At 40.2% G+C, this 22,823-nt stretch overlaps 1 protein-coding gene across 1 annotated transcript in view; it reads right to left on the reverse strand.

Moving 5' to 3' along the window:
• Positions 1-1,318: 1,318 nt before the first annotated feature.
• NOX3 (NADPH oxidase 3) overlaps positions 1,319-22,823 on the reverse strand; it is a 61,734-nt gene continuing 40,229 nt past the window's right edge. Inside the window, exon 13 of the mRNA XM_080389809.1 lies at positions 1,319-21,847. Coding sequence (XP_080245935.1) covers positions 21,721-21,847 — 127 coding nt within the window. The 3' untranslated portion in view covers positions 1,319-21,720. The remainder of the gene's footprint in view (positions 21,848-22,823) is intronic.

The following is a 22,823-nucleotide window of genomic DNA, read 5'->3' on the forward strand; positions in this document are numbered from 1 at the left end:
TGTAATAATAACAAGATATAATGGATTTATGCTGAAGTACTTAAAAGATATATAGCAATCTGTGCTAATAAGTCTACTTGTAGAAAATTTTTGTTAGAAAACTCACTTGCTAAAATGATAATTCCAGTTTATAGTTGAAATGTTTTTCAGACTTCTGAAGTTGCTATAGGGGTAGTAGTGTATGGGTTGGAGAGTCAAGGTGGTCCCTAAAACTCATGAAGGGAAAGTGGATGAGTTAAGCCTTACATCATCATATCATCTGGTCATTTCCAGAAGATGTCTCAAACTAAGATTTTCTGCCAGAGGAAGAGTGAGCCTTCCCAGCTTTCATCTATTCATTGTACTTATTCTAACACTCTCATTCTTTTGCAAGTTATATAGGGCCTTCAGGAGGAGCACTTCCTTCTTGTCCTAACAAAGCTCACCGAAGAAAAGTGAGAAAAAGAAACTGGAAAGAATTTTTCCATTCCTGTGAATGCCCGACACCCAGCCTGGGGCTCTCCAACCTTTTAATGTGTTGGAGTTGTCACTGGAAGACTTTTCTGATTACATACTTTGAAGTCTGCAAGAAGAATAATAAGTTGCTGGAAGATCTTGTGCATTACTCTAGCTATCATGTCACATCTCAAGGTCTGCCACTGTTAAGAAGATGGCCTTCTAATGGCCTGCACACTGTATGTGAAAGCTTTGTTTTCCAGAGTTCAGTGTCCAGAGGAGAGCCTTGGGGTGTCATTGTGGTGACATGGACAAGTCAGTGAGCCATCAGGGAGGACGATAAAGATTTTGTTCCCAGCTGTCTCAGTGATTTGCTGTGTGATCATTGGGAGATACCGTACATGTCTCTGTGTTCGCTGCCTTATAGCTGACTTTCATCAACTTTCATCAAAGTGACAAAGATCCATGGCTTTGCGACCTGCTTTGAAGGTAAGGTCTTTGGTGACAGGGCTGACTTTCTGGTATTTGTGTAACATACAAAGGGTCATGTGCCCCATAGTCAGGACAGTTCTTAAATATGTGGAAAGTGGCTGGATTATGGAAAGCACTATCATAAATAGCAATAATAAAGCTTTAATGACCCCTCTCACTACACTTTGGGCAGCTACATTTGGATGCTGGAGCTTGGCCAAAGAATCTGTTAAAGAAGTTTTAAATTTGTTCTCTTTTCCTTCCTCCAGGGTGAGAGCAGTTGACAAAAAAACCCATAAAAACAAAACAAACAAACAAAACCCAACAAAAAACAACAACCCCCCCCCCCAAAAAAAAACCCCCACACAAACAGAATTTCAGAATGCTGGTGAAATACTTTGAGAATGGCAGGAATCCACCATCTGGCTTATTTCATAATTCAGTTTTGTCTTGACCTTAAAGACAGAGCCTGCTAATTTTGAAACCAATGAAACATTCAGCGCATTTTCCACAGATTAGCTAGATACCAGGGAAAGATAAACGGCATCTGGAGCAGCTCACATTCAGGTCCTGAGATCAGTTGTGCAGAGACATCCCTCCCTTATGGGATCACTTGAAGCTCTTTTCTTGACTGCAGCTTCAGTTCAGGTTCACCTGCTTGCATCGCAAAGGTTGAAACCAAAGTTGCAGCCGTAATTACAAAAAAGCACATGCACCAGTGGAAACTTTCCACAGTAATTATGGAATTTCAGTGGCAATTTCAGTTTTTAGTTTTACAGACTTGCTGAGCTCATTCATAGATATTAATTGTTTACTGGTTCTATGTTCAGGTTCTTACAACTTAAAGATAACTCACTCTAAAAGGAAGTACATCACTGACCTAAAATTATTGTGTTGCTTGGGATTATTGTTACTAGTTGTATGTTATGGCATTGTGTTGTAGAAAACAGGGTTCACACCACGCTCTTTAAATGCCACACTGCATTTGCATGCTGAGACAGAAAAATCTATTTGAAAATTATTTTACATCAACTTAAGGTAAATAAGATGACAAGTTGTAAATGGCCAGATTGCTTTGAAAAGTGGTAAGGAAATGTAACACCCAAAAGAGGTTACATACAGAAAATCTTTTATTTTCCACCCTGCTGGAAGTATTTTCATACCACAAGGCCTCTGTTCTTCAGCTTGTTCTCAAAGACACTGTTTTCTATTGTTTGTTAAAATAAAATGTTTATTATTTCTGTTGCACTACCTCATAAGGATCCAAAATAGGTTTTAGGAACCCACTGTACCAGGCGCTGTATAAACAACACAGTGGCTGCCTTCCCTCAGGAAAACTTCTGTGACCAGATAAAATGCTGAAGGAAATAAATCAGCAAATGGGAAAAAGTTTAGGTGAGATAACAGCAGAGAGATGTACATTTGCATAGTCACAGTAATTTTAGAAGCCACAGGCTGCAAAAAAGTGCAAAACTGTCATGAAACATCTAACTGTAGAGGATCTGTAGGATGGTTTCTTGCTCTTTGATGGTGAAGACAAGCACATTTTAGAATACCGGTTTTGAACTAGATGTTCTGCTCAGTGCAGTGGTTACATTCAATGTGAAATAAACCAGTATTACTACATCCATTTCTTCCCCTAGAGCAAAACAATCCGGTTATGGGGAAATCTGCCTACTTTTGTTAGTCTACCACTGAGGATTCATCAGGCCACATTATGATCAAGAACAGTATTTTGCTTGTTACTACTTCAGTGATGTTGTGTAGCAAAAACTAAACACTCAAGGAACAAAGGCTTCCTGTTAACAGAAAATCTGGCAGAAATTTCTGTCCAGACTGCTGAGTTCTTTCCTAATGTAACTCAGGAAGTACAAAGATCCATGGCTTTCAGTATTGCCACAGCAGATGTCTAAAAATCATTATATTTATTTTAAAACATTAGAATTTCTTTTAATGCTTGATTCTTCTGATGTGCCTTTTGATTTGTGAGCTATTTCATCGACTTGGGTCACATTGTCAAGCTCTGGCTGTTGTAGCCATCCACACTAGAAAAAATAGTCGACAGTTTTGATTTCCACTTCATAATACCATTGTAGGTACTAGGGCATTTAGGAGGATTATCAGTTAACGTAAAATTTGGGGTAAAATTTTAGGAATGGTGGGAATCAGGAGAATCAAGACTACTCTCACATTATCTGTTGGCCTCTGTAGAAATGGGGATTTTCAGACTGCAAGTAAGACCCCAAAACACAAATCCAGGCTCAGCACTGCAAGCTGCTGCACCATTATCACTCATTTATTATATTGGGAATTTTACAGCATTGTGAAACATTGGTGTTACAGTGAGCTTGGTCTTCTTCACCCAACACCCAGGTCTCCATCTTGGAGAATGTTCCCATGAGTGTAATAGTTGTTTGTGTTTTAATTTAATTATACTGTACGGCAGAGTGTTTTCGGAATTGATGTTCTAGTTGTAAGCATTAAGTATTCCTAAGTTAAAGACAAATATTGAGATTAAAACCTTTCTTACTACTTGCAATGGCTCCCACAAAGAATTTCATTAAAAGTACAGCATACCATATTGACTGAAAACCAGACTTTTATACTCTGATTGTGGGTCATGGAAAATGAATACAAAATCACATGAACCTCTGAGGAGCACATGGAATGTGCGCTATCACGTGGGTAACAGTTCATCGCCACACTGTGTCACCATCTATGCCTACTTTGCAGCAACCTGATTTATGGTCTTGTAAAACCCAGCCACGGACTGGAAGCAGCACAGAGCCTGTACGTTCCCCACAGCAGAAGATCACAAAGCAGGCTCCGTCTCTGGGTTTTTCTTTCCTGTGCTGCATTTTCTGCAGGGCAGTTTAAAAACATATGTTTACCTCATCTGGACTTACTGGACAGTGTGTCAGATGAGATCCTTGAATTCCTTCTTCTTCTGTGCTTCCGTCAGGCACGTCAGTTGCCTGATGCCTCAGAAATAAGCAGTACCCTTTATACGTACCTGATACCAGTGGGTGGGTTATTATTTATACTCTCAGAAAAAGTGATATTCAAAAAGAGTAAAAAAAGGAAACCTTTTAGATTCAGTTCTGTAGCTTTCGTTCACGTACAGAGGTGGGAGAGGGGTCTGTGAGCTTGAGCAGGGAAAGATTTCTGTCCTCAAAATGCTGGAAGGGTATTTATAAAATACAGAAGGTGGAAACTTCAGGGCATGAGTGTTGGACCAACCTCTGTGGCCGCTGGGTGCCACTCTTGTTCCACGGCGAGTGAACTGCTCAGTGTTCAGCAAGGAGCACAAAGTTTACTGGCTGCGCCGTATGTCCTTACGGGGAGCCAGACTGCCAGAATACGAATGCCGTGTAGTCCGCCTAGCAGAAGTAAAAAGCAGAAGGTCAATGATAGACACTTACAGTAAACAAGAAAGGAAGATTTAGCAAGCAAAATCCAGGCCACAAAACCCGGAGGTTCAGGTTTACTGAATATACCACATTAAAGGTTATGTTGTTAGTCATAGTTGCTCTGCTGTTCTTGGAACTCTGGAGTAGGCTAGGTGTATTTTGCAAAGAAAATGGTAAGAAGACAGACTGAAAAAACAATCCTAAAAATAAAACATTTTGTCAACTGTTAGAATTTAAGTCAGGGTTTTTTGCATCTAATACAGCTGGTACAATAAAATATAGCGTCTGTTTGAACCTTGACCTTTTTATATCATTCGGGTGCTGCAGCTACCACAGCATTCTGACCATGCATTTATGAGGTGGCAAACAACCACCACTGCTGTAGTGATGAGTATGGGAGAGTAAAGATAATGGGAATGATTTCTTTGTTCAGAGTAAGGGAAGCGCTAAACTGGAATTAAAAATCATCACCAAGAAATTGCTGTCCTAATCAGCAGTGTGATTTTTTTTCTAAATGTGTTGTGTTGAGGCTTTACTTGGTGTAAATTGCTCCAGTTCTTTTAAAGTTGTGGTGACTGCTGATTTCTAGCAGGTGGGAATACTTTCTAATTTTTTTATGTCTTGTTTGATTTGGTTTTAAACCAAAATATTCTAACATTTGAAAATACAACAGTGATCTGCTTACTTCCAGATATATTCTGTCATACTGTGATCCGCAAATAGAGGTGGATGGGGGATAGACTGGTTTCTTTCTGGCTCTTCACTTGCAAAACTTCTGGTTTGAAGCCGCAGCTCTTCTCAGACTGCTGATGAATGTGTCTCTTCAGCCCTGTGTATTAAATAGACACTATTAAGTGGTGTATTGAAAACTTAGAATGAATTTTTTTTTATTGTAGTTACACCCAGAGGCCCCCAACAGACCTCTCAACATGTCAGAAATTGTACTAACAGCAGAAGATATGACCTCTGTCAGGAAAACCTTGCCATATGAGTCCAAAATAATAGGGGAAAGTAGATACTGACAGAGTTAAGAGAATGAGGAGGCACTGAGTTAGTACTAGTCGGCATGACAAGCTGCGGTCTCAGCAAGGCAGCATTTTTTCTATAGCATCAAAAAAGAAGGATCTGAAGGGTACAATAAGGGAACTTTGCAGATGTTTACAGGGAAGGCAGAGGGGGAAAAAAAATCAAGGTGCATCTTTGAAACGTGGGCTTCTCTCAAGAGCCAGCTGGCCTCTCAACAGTGAGTAAATTTCCAGGAAGCAGACTCAGAAATCTTTTTACAGGAGCATGTGAATGTGAGGGTTTGTGGCTTATGTTGCAATATAAAAGGTGAAGCAGTGGAAGATGTAAAGAGAGAAGGGATTTGGCCAAAGGAAGAGGTAGATAGATGCGTGGTGAAGGATGGTGATGACAAGTAGGACAAGGAAGCATTAATGAAGGGCAGAGAGAAGGTGGGTTCAATATGCAAGGTATGAATAGTTGAGAATTGAGTGAAAATTTTAACTACATGAGTGAAAAAGTACCTTACAGATGTTGTGCAGAAAGGTTTCCAAGACAAAGGTTGGGAAAGAGGCCCAGTTAGGGGTCCAAGGTAACAATGGTAATCTGACTATGAGTAGGTGGGAGCACAGTGGTAGTATTGTAGACAGTAATCAGAAAAAATGTTGCTAGGAATGTGCGGGAAGAACATCTTAAGGCAGTTTTTGTCCAGGTCATGTCATCTCAAGCCTCATTCTGGACAGACAGGTACACACTGGGAGCTTCAGCTCTTGCCCCCTGCTGAAGTGAGTGAGATCATCAAGACCAGACAGCACTTGTGAAAGACTCTAGATACTTGATAGCAGGAAGAACTTAGGAAAGTATTTGAAAGAGAGGAGTCATCTACTATGACTGAAGCTGTAAATGAGAAGGATACGAAAGCTTGGGACTAGCTATGATCTAGGACAGCTGAGCATTAGAGAAGGAGATCTAAACAAGACAAGGTTTGTTGCTCTAAGTACCTTGGAGACTTTGTTTTTGTGTTAAATAAAAGGCCTTCGATCAAGAATTAAAATCAGCAGGAATCTAAGTTATGGCTTCACCTGGGTAAGTAGCTCACTGACTTCTAGAGTCGCACTAGTGAGCAAGACATCATAAGAAGAATGGAAATAGGGCATTGGGGGACTTTGGGGTGAAGATAAGTAGCTTATGTTTGATGTGAGAGAAATGGAGACTTCCTTTGATTAAATCCACAGTAACTAGACTGCACAGGGTCTAAATACATTATTAGATATTACTAAAACCTGCAGTCAGTTATGTGACACTGTTAGAGAAAAAGTCCTTAGAGACTTGAGGAGATCTCTATGCAAGGACTCAGTTTGCAAAGTGGTGTATCAGGATACATGTCTGAATATCCGTAGTATCAAAGTACCTCATCCACAAGTTATCAAACCATTCCATCTAGCCCTAGCAGCAGGATGTGGAACAGGTACAGCTGATATAGGGACTAGAAAGGCAGTTAACGTAGCTCTTGGTTTTCAGGAATAACAGAGTTTGCCAATATCCATTCATTAACTCGATTGTTTTTTCAATGGCTATTCCCCAAGTCTCTTGCATTTCATCAGTTCAAACCGTCAGACTGGGCCAAATTCACCTGCTTTGTTTTTTAGTACCTTTTTAGAAATCAATACAAAACACAGATACTACAAGCTAAAACAACTGGGACTTTTCAAAGATGCTTAAATGAACTGTTTTCTGCAACTGTTTCTTTATTGTCTTTGATAACCACCTCACAAAGTGTTTTCTTACACTTAGGCAGTGATTCCATATAGTTAGAAAGGTGTTTGGCTGACCTGCTTATAAACACATCTTACAACTTCTTAACCAGTCACGTAGGTTTTTTTTTTTTTATTATAGATCTTTGAGATCTATGATAGGCTTTCTCTGAGAAGTCATTTAGGTCCTCTGCCAAGACGCATATTTGAATTAAGGTTAGTGTGGACAGCACAACCTTGAATTTAACACATCTTCCCTGTTTTCCAGAATTGCAATGGAGTATCATGGCCACATTTCCCTACTAAACAGATGCATTTTCAGCTTCCCCACTCACCTTGGTATCTCAGATGAGACATGACAATTACTGACAGTTTGGTGTTGTTTTTAATCAGAAACTAAAGTATGATCAGCTTTTTGTTAAGTAACACTCAACACTGAATTATGTTACTGTTGAGAATACTGTGTGGCATGTAGGTTTTTGGCAAAGGATCCAAGTCTGTACAACTTCTTCAGATTGAGGATGTATCAGATCACATTTTTATTACTGGTCCCTTGTTTTTTTCCTGCAGATTTGATATTCTGTGGTGCTACCTTATGTATAATAGTGGAAAGGCAGAAAATTCCACAGATGACCCTGAGAGTTTTCAAATTGCAAACAAGAAATATAGCAGTGTATTTAAAGAATCATAGAATTGTTCAGGTTGGAACTGAACCCTTGAGATAAACTAGTCCTGTGTCTCAGTTTCAGTGCCTATTTCCTCTTGTCCCGTCACTAGGAACCACTGAGAAGTGTCTGGATCTCTCTTCTTCATTTTCTCCCGTCAGGTACTTACATGCACTGATATAACCCTGCTGAGCCTTCGCTTGTCCAAGCTCTCTCTGTCTGTCCTCTCATGAAAGATGCTCCAGTCCCCTAATTGTTTTTGTCGCCCTTTGCTGGACTTACTCCAGTAAGTCCATATCTTTTATACTGGGTAGCCCAGCACTCCAGACGTGTCTTGCCAGCACTGAGTAGAGGTGAAAATTCACCTCCCTTGACCTGCTTATCCTAATGCAGCCTGGGATGATGTTGCTATGTAGTGGTCTTGTCTTACAGGGAATCAAGATCTGGTGTCGGGGAGACCTGATCCCATCATTCTGTGATGTCCTCATCAGGACGTCTGCCTGCGGTACTAGGAATCCCCTATATGGGATAAACTAGCATCTCACTTGCCAGTCATACATAGAGAAACCTGATCACCTCTCTTGAAATTTTGCCTACCCCAGAAGTACAGGTGGTTTTCAAGTCAACCTGCAGAGAGTGTTTTTCTGGGGTACACAATTATCCTCCAGTGATCCACCATTCTGAACACGATTTTCACTGTTTTGAACTGGTGAGAGGAAAAGGTGGTTTCTTCTAGGCAGTTACATGAGTGTACGGAACCTAATTAATGATCCATGACAGAAATCAGTCTCTTACGTCCTAGTTTCAAGCCTAAACCTATAAGCAGCAGGGTCACAGCCATTTGTCATCATCACCTTACCTGACTTCAGGATCACTGTTTCTTTGGCCACATGGTAGGGTCCACAGCTGCATCCCATAAACATGCCTTGGGCCTCTTACTCAGCTTTGAGCATTCCGAGTTGTATGCTACCTCTGTACTTCCCATTGTAGTTCTAGAAGCTCTCCAGCAACCTTTGAGATACAGCTACAGGTACTCAATGTGAGGGAACCATAGACATTAGGTTTGTGACTTGTTAATAGTGAAGTAAATCAAGGACCTCTCCTTTCTGCTAAGGTGCTCACCTCTCCTAAATCACTTCTGTTACCTACCATGATTCCTGATGTTTGTGAACAGAGAAAAACAGACCCAGCTCAGAAGGGGGGACAGCACCTTCAGGAGGAGTTCACAAACTGAAGAGCTCAAGACCTTAGGCTTTTGGCTCTCTTGGTTGCCCAAGTCAAAATTCCTATCAGTTTTCTGCATATTATATCATTTCCTCAGGGATAGAGTCATTGCTGGAAGGAAAGCTTGTCTTTGTATGGTGTCAGATGGAAAGCTATTGCAAAATCAATGATTCAACAGGGGAACATGCTTCTGGGTGAGCTGCACAAACTCCTGAACTGCAGTGATATTGTCCGGGATACGAGTCTGGAAAGAAAATTTCCTGCTGAAGTCATCACCAGTAGACAGCTTCACTCACGTTGCTACAGTCAAGGATGGCAGCTGTACACCCTGTGCTGAACACCGTGCCGAGCACAGAAAGACAGCCCATACACGCCCAGGGCATCTGTGGGTCTCACAGATCACTCTGAAACATCTGTAAGGGAGCTGCTGCTATATTAGCATTCCCTCTCCTTGTGTGCCACTACGTTGCATGCCATATCTGAGCCCAGTCCAATAGCTAGAAGAACAACTGTTGCTGATCCTCCACGTGCTTTATAGCCTCCGGCAGCTCCTGCAGCTCTACCACTCATTCTGCCAGTGACCATGGCCTCATTGTCTACACTTAATCCTATATGGGACTGATCTTCGTAGCGTCTGACTATGCCCAAGGGTTGTCAAAGCCATGTTGGTTTGAATCTCACAAGCTGGTTTACTTTGCATAAATCACAACAAATCCAAACACCAGACAGAAGGCGGCACCAATCCTCCTTCAGGGCAACATGAGGAAGCCTTCCAGCTATTGCCCGTTGAGGGCAAAACCATGCTTCACTGAACAACGGGCTCTGCAAATGCTGTGCCCCATTATGCTTCCCTTTGGCTTCTTCCCAATGTTCTGTTTCCCAACTCAGTGAAAGGCCTTATACCTTTGACATGGGTTAGTATTGAAAATACTGATCTATATATGTCACATATTTGTGTCACATTGGTGTCTGCATTGTATTGAAAGTCAATGTGATTTAGTCTCCTAACTCAATACCTTTTGAAATGTTACCTTTGATAATCCCATGTACTTGATGACAAATCCAGTTGTAAATATAATTTTGATTTAGTTCATAACCTAAGCAAGTAAATGTTATGATTTTCAGCAGCTGTAGCATCATTTAGAGACATTAGCAGGTGTGGGTTTTATAGCCATATACATCTGATCATCCTCTCCCAGCCTAAACACACATTGAAATCTCATTCTTGTCTATTTCAGAAAGCAAAGCATCCAAACACCAGCAGCTAGGAATGCAAATAACCTGAAAGGGCTTGAAAGCACTGTCACGGACAATGTCCCAAGTTAGTAATTTTGCAAAATGCGAAGGTAACTTGTAAATATTTTTACCCTCCGTAAGAATGAACTGTGCAGCTTCCCACTCCTAAAGTAAAGGAATCTGCTCAATCTACCCTTGGTTTTTATTTTCACATTCTTCTAGGCATCTGCATGGACAAATTATTCTGGTTTAAAAACTTGCACAGTTCACGCTGTCAGCGTTCTTGCTGTGCTTTGATACTAGGATATTCAACTCCTTTACTGAAGCAGCTATGTAAGACTGAGCTGGCAAAGGTACCTTTTCTAGAGCTTTCGAACAGAGCTGTGCAAGGAGTAACTGTGCAGATAATTAAAGGATGCTTTTTGCAGATAGCTTTTTTGCAGTATAGTGTCATTCTGTATTTAAATATCTTAGGTCATCTTTGTTTTTTTAAGATATTTTCACTGTAATTGTTCATCTTTTCCCTTCCAGTAGCACAATTTAATTGTGTGTTCCATCCTTTTAAAGTGACTGGGTGGAATTTTAAGTGGCAGCATACTAAAAAAGTAATTCAGCTGTGGAGCTGCTATCATTCTGATGGTTTGGGTTCAACCCTACATGAGAGCATTAATTAGCTTCAGTTCATGAAGCAAGCTCTCAATGACTGAATTTCTAGATTGATACTGTCCTTTAGAGTAGTTTTCATTTCTCTGCTTAACAGTATGTCCCAGTGCTTTGTGGTGTTGTCAGCTAGTGGAGTTGAACTTACACAATAAGATATGAATTACTTTTTTCCTCCTCAACTTTATGTTATTGAGGGAATTTTGAAAATTCATGGATCCATTTTCTCCAATGAGCTTTGGATTTTTGTACACTATTTAACAACAAGTCAAAAGAAATAGGATAAAATCAGCATAATAAAATGCCTTCTGTTCTATTCCTCCCATCACAACTGCAAACATTCACAAACGTTTTTTGATTACTTCTGCAGGAGGTGAAATGTATTAAAACTTTCCTCCCCTAGCATTAATTTAATAGAAAATATTAGTAAATGGAATGAGAAGGAATGAATTTACTCTTGTAAATAGCATTATTGCAGACACAGCTTTAATGTACCTTTAAGCAGGGCAATAACCAAATACCATTAGTCTGGATTACTATGGAGCCAATAACAGAGGTGATAAGGAGTCGGGATGAAGACTTCTATCTAGTTCTCTTAGAATTTATTTTAAGCTGTTAATGGAGGATAGACATAAGAAATTACTGGGTCCACCTTGCAATCTTACAAAATTCTCTAAGTACAAGTAAGGTAGCAGAAATCAGAAAGGAAACAAATGCAGTGTAGCCTCAAATGCTCATGAAGGGGATAAGTGCATCCCAGGAAACTGAAGCAGCATGTTATTTATTTATCTAGCTTTATTATTTGTTGTTGTATACTATTTACATGAAATAGTTAAAGAGGATAATACACTTTAAAATTTTCTGATCTGTCCTACATGAAAATGAAATCTTGGCTTTCATGACAGTGCATTGCTGCGCTATGTGGTGTTTAGCTGGATCCTGTTACTCTGTGAGGACACAAGCATTTCCCTGTGCTCTTTGCTCGGAGTAATATCAGGCTTGAGTCCAGCATCGAAATCTGTGCTCAGTTATTTAGATAATATTGCTTAGTAGAAAACTCCAAGTCTTACTTATTTTCTGATACTTTTTTGTTGTGTTTTACACCTGCTATTTTATCACAGCAATCACTTATTGTATGCCAGAGGACCTACTTTTCATGTAAATACTTTATGTCATGCATATAATTCGAAGACTGAGCAAGCATGTATCATGCTGGTCCTGGGAATCAAAACACTTGCCTTTCAAACCATGCTGCCTAATAACAATATTAACCACTACCACTAAAAAGAAAATAATTCAATTCAGTTTTATGTTCATTCAGAAAGCTCACGGATATTTTTAAGGGCCATGTCAAATATATGTAATACAATTTATGGGAGAGGAAGATTGCTCTAGCAGTTCAAGCAATAGTCTTGGCCCTGAAAGGCTGTAGTTTAAATCCTTGTTGTGCCATTCCTTTGAGAGCTTGAGGCAAACCACTTAGCATTTCTATGACTCAGTTCCCCATCTAAACCTGGAAGCAATACATTTTCCACCTGACTAGGGTATTATGAGAAAAACATACATTCAGAGCATTTTGAACCCCAAAGGGACCACTACACCTTTTTACCCTTGATGCTTAAGTAGCAGCAGCCAATAATTAGAACCCAGTTAGAACTGCACCAATAACTTTCACTTAACTGACCCTAACTTGTGTCTGGCTAGCATGGATCTTCCGAAATAGCACCCAGGCTTGACTGGATGAATGCAAGAGACACAGGTTTTACATTTCCAGTGGGGCCTTCCAGTAGCTAATCACCTCCTCCATTAAGAGGAAGTACCTTATTTCCTATTTGAAATGGTTCTTGTTATGCTTTAATATGCTAGATTAAAGAGCCTGCTAGTGTCTAGATTTTCTCCACATGAAGGTACTTGTATGCTATTATAGAATCATCTCTTAATCTAATTTCTGATATGCTAAGCTGATTGAGCCCTTTAATTGCAAGGTATTTTCTGAAGTCCTTGAATACGTCTGTGGCTCTTTTCTCTACCCTAATTTCTTAACATCGTAAGACGTACAACAGAACAATTTGCAATATACCAGTATTAGTCTCATTGCTCCCATGTACAAAGGAACAATTACCTCTTTTGCTGCATTATTTTACTGAGCGTACGTGATTAGGTGTCGCAGCACTCTCAAAACCATCAAGCTGCAACAAAGGCTTTTACCACCTCATACCAGCATACTTTTCGTACAGTCCCTCTGCTGCCTTCTCCTCTCCTCACCTCATCCCAGGCATATGTTTTCTCTGCTTCTTTCTCCACTTCTTCCTTGGCTGTTCTCTCCGTTGGCTCTCAACCACTTAACAGAGCAGCCACACCTGCACCTCATCTACATCAGCCAACCCACCACCCCTGAATCCAGCCCACAGTTGTATATTATCAATGCTAATTAACTCAGCTTCATTCCACTACAATTAGGTGTTTGTCTAGTAAAGCCTCAGTTTCTTCTTCAGTGTCACTGATTTCCAAGGTCCAGCAGTATGCTCTGGGTTTGGCACGCCTCCTGTGCCCTCAGATGTGCAGCTTCTCAGTTGCCTGTGTTCAGACAGTTTTTGTTTGAGTGACTGCTCTGGGACATTGCCCACTTGTTAAAGCTTTTGAAGTATTCAGACCTTTTTTTAGTGATGCAGGCTATATAAGAGTTTAGAATAAGATTATCTCTTACATCTTGGTTGAAACTGGTTTTCAAATTAAGCAGTATTTTCTGAGGGGTAGAGGGGTAGAAAAGGGGACCAGTAGACAGACAGACAGACACACATCATAATTGCATAAGCCTCCTTTCCTTAGTGAACCACATTACAAACAGTTACTATCGCAAATGCAAATCTAAGAATAGAGATTTGGTCTTAACGTGGCTCTCCAGAAAAGGGGACAACAAATTTCTTACCCCATATAAAACAAAATTTATTTGGAGAGCAAAGCTAAGAGATTCCCTTTTTTTTTTTTTTTTTTTTTTTTTTCCTCCCCCCGCTAACACTGTGAGAAAAGTCTCATTTAATTTAGGAAAAACTTCCCTGTAGAGGCATTTGATGTCTCGCTTGAACACAGCTCTCAAGGTATGGACTGAGCCTTGAGCATGTGTCTTAGAGCCTTGAAACACAAACCCATCTTACATGCTTTCAACTAAACATAAGCACAAATGCTCTGCTGAACTGGAGGCTGGTATAATAACATTAATATATAATACATATTATATATATGGTATAATTGCATCCATTCCCAAAAAGGTGTGTCCTCACTTACAGACTTCATTATTGAGGGCTATCTACATATATAGCAATAAAATAATTGGCACGTAGTAAAGCACTGGCTATTTAATCAGACTATTTGAAGTGAATTAATTTGTTTTCCTTTAAAGTTTAACGTTCAGTATTTGCAGTATATCATTCCGCACTGACATTGACTAACTGAGCCAAATTCTACTGTCCTCATTATGGTAAAAGTCCAGTTATTTTCATTGTCTGGACTCGAAAGGTCTGATTCTGCAGTATGTTGAGCAGATACACTTTCTTTTGGTTTCACTTAAAAGGTCTTTCAGCTCAGCACCTCCCTGCATTAGACCATTTTTAAAGCGTTTTCAGGCTCCTTTATGAATGCACAATGTTATAGAAGGATGATGTACTTGGTGTAATAGACATAGGGTAGCCAGCATTTGTGATTATGCTTTATGTCTCTGACTATAGTTACATCTTTGTAATGACAACCACAGCTTCCATTAAATAATAAAATAGTTGATGTACATTCCTGTCAGAAAAATTGTACTTGGGCATGTTTGTATTACACGAGATCCAGTTCAGTCAAATCTAACTGTTCTCTAAGCGACTTATATTTGAAGTAACTTCTGTGTTGACCAGTGTCACAGCATACATTTGTTTGTTTCATCCTCAAACCTTTGATATTACATTCAAAGTTGTCCAACTGTGCTCTTAACTGTCTTCCTCTTGGCAGCATGGTAAGGAATCTAAAAACCAGTGATCTTAAATGGCTGACTTTACATTGGTATGCATTCTGCATAGCCCTCTGAATTTTCTTAGCAGCACACAAACCCAGAAAATTGCATGGGTATTTTACTGATATTAATGAGCAAATGGTGGGCATTCTTCAGTCTAAACATTTTTATCTAAATGTAATGTAATTGTATAGTAATGTATAATTAATGAGTGTGATGAATTGCAGGTTGATTAGGCGCCCGTGACCTTTTGAATTCGAAGTTTGTCTTTCATTTTTTTAACCTTGATCAATTCTGAGAAGCATGAGAATAAATACATTGTGCTTGTTACAGCAAGACGGAATTGCGGACATCAGCTTCTGTGAGATCTGGAGCAGATAGGTTTCTGCAAATTTCCTGTGTGCATCCACGCCGGAGCTGCTGTGTGTTGCTTTGGGTTTGTGTATGCTTCCTTATCTCTGCTCACAAAGTCCCATTTAGTTCAGTTTTTTGACAGCAATGATTTCTGTGAGGGTTTTTGCAGCCTTGGACAGCAGCAGGAGGAAAGTTGTTGCTTTTGTGCAGAGAAGCCCTGCCTGAACCAAGGGCACAGGCCTTTGCTGGGGCAGGAGATTCAGTGTGCAAGGCAGCGATGCTGGGGAATGGTCAACAGTGGGCTGGAGACCGGGACTTCTGCCTCAGAGGGCAGGCTCCTATCTGCCCTCTCTCCTGCTTATTTGTGTATGTCCACGGCATGAAATCCACGTATTCATCATTTGGCCAAAATATAAAAAAGATAAAAGCCCTCCCCAAACCCGCTTTTTTTTGCTTAATAGAAGCTGTGAGACCACTGAAAACCAGGCCTTTTATTAAAGTACGTAAGTGCAGTCTTATCTGTGTACCTTAAGGCAAGCATGACTGTAAATTGTCTTTCATATTCAGAATTACTGTACCAAAGAAATGGTCTGCAGACAAGGATCAAGACAGTCCAGTAGTTTAATAGCTGAATAATACAGATCAGCCTTCAGGACCCAACCTTGAGCCTGACATCAGCCTTCTGTGCATGAGCTTCAAAGGAAACAATATTTAGTCCTCTAGGACAGTAGAAAGATTGTTTGAAGTTACTAAAGCACACGTGTAAGTATTGGCAGGCTCAGGGCTTTTTATCCTCAATGAATACAAATGTATTACCATGTTAGAAGTCATTATTGTTTAGAAATAATAGTTGCAAATACTTGAAGCAGATAGCCTTTGAAAGATGCTTGAGTGGTTCATTATACTATACAACTTGTTTGTTTCTATGCATTCTGAAAGGGTATTAATATATCTTTTTTAAAGAGTTTAAGCCTTTTTGTCCTTTCTTGCTTTTGAAAGGAGAAAAAGTGTGTTACCATGTCAACTAACACATTTGTTCACTTAAATTAAGAGCATTGTGTAATTTGAGATGTTTTGCACTAAGGTGATTTGTTGAAGGTCAAGACAACGCCTGTTAAATAGACTAAAATGGTTAGAGTTTTAAAATGCAAATCATCAGTCCACTCACATTCAAACATGTTCAGTAACCTGTAAGAAGACATTCCTGGAAAATTATTCCTTTGGTGGCTGCAGTTTTAATGAAACGGACACCTGATTTTATTTCACAAACATGCAGAGTTTCTCAGACAATTAAGGGATCACACGCGAGGAGCTGGAGCTGCTGCTACAGGACAGATAACCTGACAGGTGAGAAAGCCACAGCTCAGCCAGTTTCCAGCACTAGGAAGTTTTAGGCCAGCCAGTCCTTAGTAGAGTGCCCTCCACCTTGTAAGTGGTCACCAAGGTGACTTCACGCCTGGTATTTGATTGCCTGGGAACGGTCAGGATAAGAGATGAAGGCCTAGGAACAATTCGCCCCTGGTGCACACAGGACTGCACCTTCCAGTCCATCGCCTGCTATGCTGCTTTGACCGTCACGGGTTTGCATTCCTCATTACGTGACTGATCATGCGTGTTTCATTTAAGCTTTTGGTATTCATAGGGAAAGCTGGGTGAAAACCAGTCACATTTTTCTTTTCCTTTGTTAGAAATTCTGAAGAAATTCAGCTGATTTTCCCTCAAAAAAAAAAAAAAAAATCGCTGAAATTGCTAACCAGTTGAGATTATAAACCTACCATGTCATTTAGTTTATTACTTCTCTGGAGCAGCAGAGCTGCCTTTAAGGCAGCTCTTAGAAAATCTCCTGCTAATCAGGAGTACTCAGACTTATAAAAAGTTTGTCACATTTTTGCAGTTAACAGTATTCTTTCTTAATCATTTAATTATATCTAAAAGCAGGAAAGAAGCAGGAGAGTCCTTATAACGGTGATGATATGGTATAGGCACTGTATGATGGACTTTCTCTTAAGAGTGGCAGTTTCTGTTTAATCTTTCAGTGTAAACTAAGGAGCAAACTTAAATAATTTCTCCTACATGCATAACTTGGGAGAGGGGAGACACCCAGAATATATAAACCCATGTATTTCAATTTACACTTGCTAGTGAATAAACTTAAATTATTGTAACACAACTTCAATCATTATAATACCACTCTTTTTATTGTAAAGAGCCAAAGTAATTAATGTATATTTATGATCCTTGTCTATGATTACTCTTCTGTCACAGGATGTGGTGAGTCTGTGCTGTTATGACTATATTTTATTTAATAATATTTTCCTACACAGTGCTGAACACTTCCTGCTGAAGAAGCTGAATGGACAAATCCATGAAGATATCTTTCTTTTTCCCTGACAGTGAATGATGTTTCCATATATAAACATAATAATAGAGTCATTACATATGCAATCATATTATCATAGCTGCTGTGTGCTCAATGTTATTCAAAACAAGGCAGGAAGCCAAATCTTCCTACTTCCCATTTTGATTTAAATTGTATTTGTAATAAAGGGATTTTCATTCAACCTAAATGCAGTTTCATCCCAGCCCAACAAACCTCCCCACTTCTTTTTTTTTATTATTATTATTTTTCCTTTATTCTAGGTCACTCAGTCCTGATACAAGTTAAATTCTTCTCTGGTGGTGATAACAGCAGTGCTACTCAATGAACTATAACAAGGGCTCTAAATGCATCTCCTGTAGCATACCACAGTGATTTGCAAAAGTGGGAATAAATCAAAGCAGTGAAGAGATGCCACGTTGAGCCAGAAACTAAATGTTACATCTTGTTGCATGAGGCTAGGGGGAGAACAGATCCTGTTTTTCTGGCAGCACAATATCTTTGTGCTTGTTACCTCTGCTCCAACCCCATTAAAACAATCATTCAGAATCTGCAGGAAATTTTCACCTCTTTCTTTCATGCAATGGCAGCTGGTATTGGTGCCTACACACATTTCTCATTTCCTTCAAGATTTTCAACACACATAAAAAAAGAAGCTTAATTTATATTAAAAAATGTGTCAGCTTACCCTGAGGCTCAGCACGGGCACCAGGGAAAAAAATAAAAGATAAATGCCTCTAGGTGAACTGGCAGAGGCTCTAATTCTCCACTCGCTCTACTGCTACACAGCATGCACTGCATTAATCATTTCACATAGGCAGGCATTTAAAAAAACTTCAACAATTTTAAAACAAAGATGCATTGCCTTAAACTTAATAATAATACAACTGTATCTTGTAGAACAATCTCAGTTCACATATACTGTATCCCCTAACAGAAGAGGTATAAAATAATACTGGAATCTTCTGTGATATTAATTTTTATTATTCTTTTTCTTTTGTCTATAGAGTTATGTCCCCTTTAGTGGGCATTTTTGTGTGTGTGTGTAAGTATACATATATAACATCGTCATTTGTTTTATTCCAGTGCTGACATACACAGTATGCTTTCTACCACCCATTTTTATTGTGTGGCTGGGTAATCATGTTATGTGATCCTAGTGAACTGTTACCTTCAGTCCAACTGGAATACAGTTTTTCTTTAACTTTCTGTGCTGGGGAGTAGGAAAATATTTTCTCACTTTTCTAGTTTATGTGAATGTTACAACATTCCCATATTTTTTGTTTTGTTTCTCCCTCATTCTGGAATTCTCCTGTGCTCCACATGCTAAAGAGTGCTGAAGCCGCAAAGATAAGTAAAAATAATACCTGGAGGTAGAAGACAGCATCAGGTCTAGGAAGGTGGCAGTGGTATGCTCAGATGTCAAAGATGAGCTATACAAAACTAGGAGGGAAGGACTGCTTTAGGGATAGGACCTATAGACATGGCAGCTCTATCTCTCTCTTGTAGTGAAAGGTATGAGAAGATGAGTAAAGGTTCGGGTTGCATGAAGCCTGTTGTTTCTTTGCTTTGACATACAAGGTACTGCAAGGGTGGCTGACCTAACAGCCTGAGACAGTCCTCTCTTGGAGAAAGCATCAGTGGTTGTATAGGTAGCATGCATAGATTTACATAAGCGCCAGCCTGTTAGAAGTGGCTCCAGGGAACACTCCATGGGACCTGGATGACTTGTTCGAAACACAGTTGTCAGACAACAGCATTTCCAGCAGCTCTGCAGCTGGCCTCAGCTGTATTTTAAGACTCCCAGCAACTGCCTGAGAAGGTTTGCAGGGGTGAAAAGATGACTTACTGCTTTGTACCTACCTCTCTGTGCTGTGTGAGTATAGCAGAGAACAGGTAACTAGCCCAAGTAACATAGTCTGTGACCTATGAGGAAAGGCTGGATCAGTCAGAAAGGAGATTTAAAAACAAGAAATACAGATATGCATTAGACTTTGTTAAAAATGCTAAGCAGTGATGTATGTATGGACACATTTAACACCCATACACCGTTCTTGAGTCTGTCAGCTTGGCATATGACAAAATGGCAGGCAAATGCGATTCCTCCCGCATCAGCAGAGATTATTGAACAACGAAGCAAAAGGCTCTTCAGTATGATGGGGAACTTGGTGGGCACGGATCCTGCAAATCAACAGCTGGTTGTGCAGCTGCTGTTAACAGCAGGGATCTGGCTTTTGCAACCATGAGACCCACTCTGAGGATTGAGGACTGTTAGGATGAGATGGGGTCCACTGCAGTGGGGCAAAGGCTGGCCAGCCTGTGATGAGCGCTTTAAATTGGGAATGATGGGGAGGGAGTGGATGGCCAATAATCAAGTCAGGAAGTGGTGAACTGGTGAACGGGGGTGACAAGCGAAGTGTGTGGAATGATGTGAACACGAGAGGGCAGAAGGAAGCCCACCCCAAGGGTATGCACACAAACAAGCAAGTGCTTACAGGACAGCTCTAACACCTCCTCTGGAAAACCCACATGACTGGATGCCGTTCTGAAGTGCCTGTGCACTAACACACATGGCATGGGGAGGACACAGGAGCAATTCCATGCTTGAAAGGATGCCATGCAATCAGGTCCTAGAGAGAAGAGAGATCTAGAAGATCTGGATGATTTTCAGGAATTGCCTTGTCCAAGTTCAAAAATTGCCCCCTTGCTGTGGAGTAAGTCAAGCAAACATGGTAGGAGGCCTTCATGGACAAACAAATCCCTCCTGACAAAGCTCAAGCATGAAAGGAGATATTCAAGAGGTGGAAGAAGGGGCAGGTGATGCAGGAGGAATATAGAGACACTGAGTGTGCAGGGATGGGGCTAGGGAAGCCAAAGCCCATTGGGAGATGAATCTGGTGAGAGAAGTGGAGGGCAAGAAGAAGGGCTGCTATGTATGCATGAATAGCAAAAGGAAGACTAGGAAAATGTTGGTCTGCTGCTGAATGGGGTGGGGGACCTGGTTCCCAAGGCCATGGAGAAAGCAGAGGTACTCGATGCCTTTTTAACCTCAGACCTTCAGAGATCCTGGGCTTCTGAGGCAAGTAGGAAAATCAGGAGCAATTCAGACTTACCCTCAGTGAAGAAGGATCAGGTTAGGGAGCTTTTAAACAAGTCCATGGGAACTGATGGGATGCGCCCACAAGTGCTGAGGGAGCTTGCCATTCTTCATTGTCTTTAAATGGTCATGGCAATGGGAGGAGGTTCCTGAGGACTGGAAGAATGCAAATGTTGCTTCTGTCTTCACAGAATTGGCTCTGAGCAAGGGGTTTGGAGTAGATGATCTCCAGGGTACCTTCCCACCTCAATCACTCTGTCATATAGCTGTGATTCTGTGTCTTTTAAACCCCATTCTTCAGTGCCTGTGAAGCCATGTGACATTTAAAAGACACCTCAATTTTTTTTCCAGTTTCAGTTGCCTGTCTCAGGAGATCCATTTGCTGAGCGCAAATATTTCTGGAGTCTCCTTAATGTATTAACTCTCAGAACTTAATAGCTTATGGCATGCACAGCCACCGTCGCAGTGGAAATGTCATGTTTAAATGGTGCATAGTTTGGTAGAGCAAAAGGAATTTGTTGGACAGGGTGTATATAAACAGTATTGGTGCAGCACAAAAGCTGATGTGGATGTGGATGTGTGTGCAGTGTGAGACTATAAGAAGTGCAAAATCAGAACACCAGGAAGGAAAATGCTTTGAATGTCTGGGCACGATTTAAACAGCAGGAATGTGAGTATCGCCTGCAGTAGTAGTTTGATCATACACAACTGTGAGGTACAGTTCTAAGCATCCATTTTATTCACACCTTTTTCTTCAAAGGTTAGTGGCTTGTGCTTGTTTTCACACAGCTCTAGACGGATTTACAGCATCATTAAGCAAGCAGTGGAGAACTGGCCCTTCAGTTCTTTGAAGGAAAGACTAAGGATGGGCTCCACATCTTTATTTGGCATAGGAAGGCGTTTTTCTACTGAAGTCAACACACCTACTTCAGCTTACAGCTCCTAACGTCTGGCCTGAATGCTGCAGAATAAGTAGAGGACAGGAGAAGGTGAGGAAAAAATACACAATCTGGTAATACCTATTACATAGTTAAAAAGTACAACCTAGAAACTTTCTTTGTTATAGTGAAACTGAACTCCTCTTGGATCAACTGATGAATATAAGTTGCATGTCTGTTGAAGGATCTTAGAGAGAGTCTTGGGTCCACAGAAGAATACTCCAATACTGTTGCTGTAATTGCAATAACAACAAAAACATGAGAGTAGCAGAGTAAATGGATAAACTGTACCTTTTGGCTGCCTCTGGGTTTGCATCTTTTGAAATGTTTTTTTTTTGTGAAATACGTTTGAAAAAAAATTGTGTTACTCTCACAAAGTATTACAGTAAAATTATTCTAATGTTTTAGTGTTTATTATGTCTCACTGTATTATTTATTTGGATTGCTATATTAGAGGTCACAAACTTTTAAATGGTGCTTCTTTGGTTTTGATCTTTGTAGCTTTTATAATCAGAAGCAAAGACAGTGCTTGGGCTGAAAATATTCAATGCTTTTTCTCCAACTGAGTTAATGTAGTTAATTTTTTTTATTTTCTGCTAAAAGATACATAAAATTCTCAGTTACTCCTGAGTTTCTACTTCTATCCCCCCTGTCATCTGTCCTGTTCCACCCCCCACCCCCACCCCTTTTCTACCGATGGACAACTTTTAAATGGCTGACTTAATAATATAATTTGTTAATAGGTAGTTCTTATAAAATAAGAGCATGACCAATGGTAACGATTGTGTTCAGAAGTGCACGTCTGTTACAGGGAGCTGGAAACCTGGTTACTTGCTACAAAGTGCCTTAAAGGTTTTGCTTCTAGGTACACAGCACATATTGCTTTAAAAAATATACATGTACACACAAACACACACATGTACCGTGCTACTGGGGAAAGCTCAATCTACATAAACACAGTGCAAGTGACAAGTGACAGCATGAATTTCAAAATGTTTGCTCCTGTAAAGAAGGGGCTGTAGATACGATTCTGGTGCCCAAGCCATAGTCCCCAGAATTAGCGCCCATATTGCTCTGGTGCTCGAGTGTACTAGGTTTAACCTGGAGTGGTATATTCCTGCTAATTCACTAAAAGACACTGTTGCAGCCAAGGGAAACACCATGGACCTAGGTGCCGGGACCCAAAATGTAGTCAGTTTGTAAAAGCTA

Source organism: Falco punctatus (assembly GCF_963210335.1).
Source record: "Falco punctatus genome assembly, chromosome: 5".
In the NCBI taxonomy this organism is placed as follows: Eukaryota; Metazoa; Chordata; class Aves; order Falconiformes; family Falconidae; genus Falco; species Falco punctatus.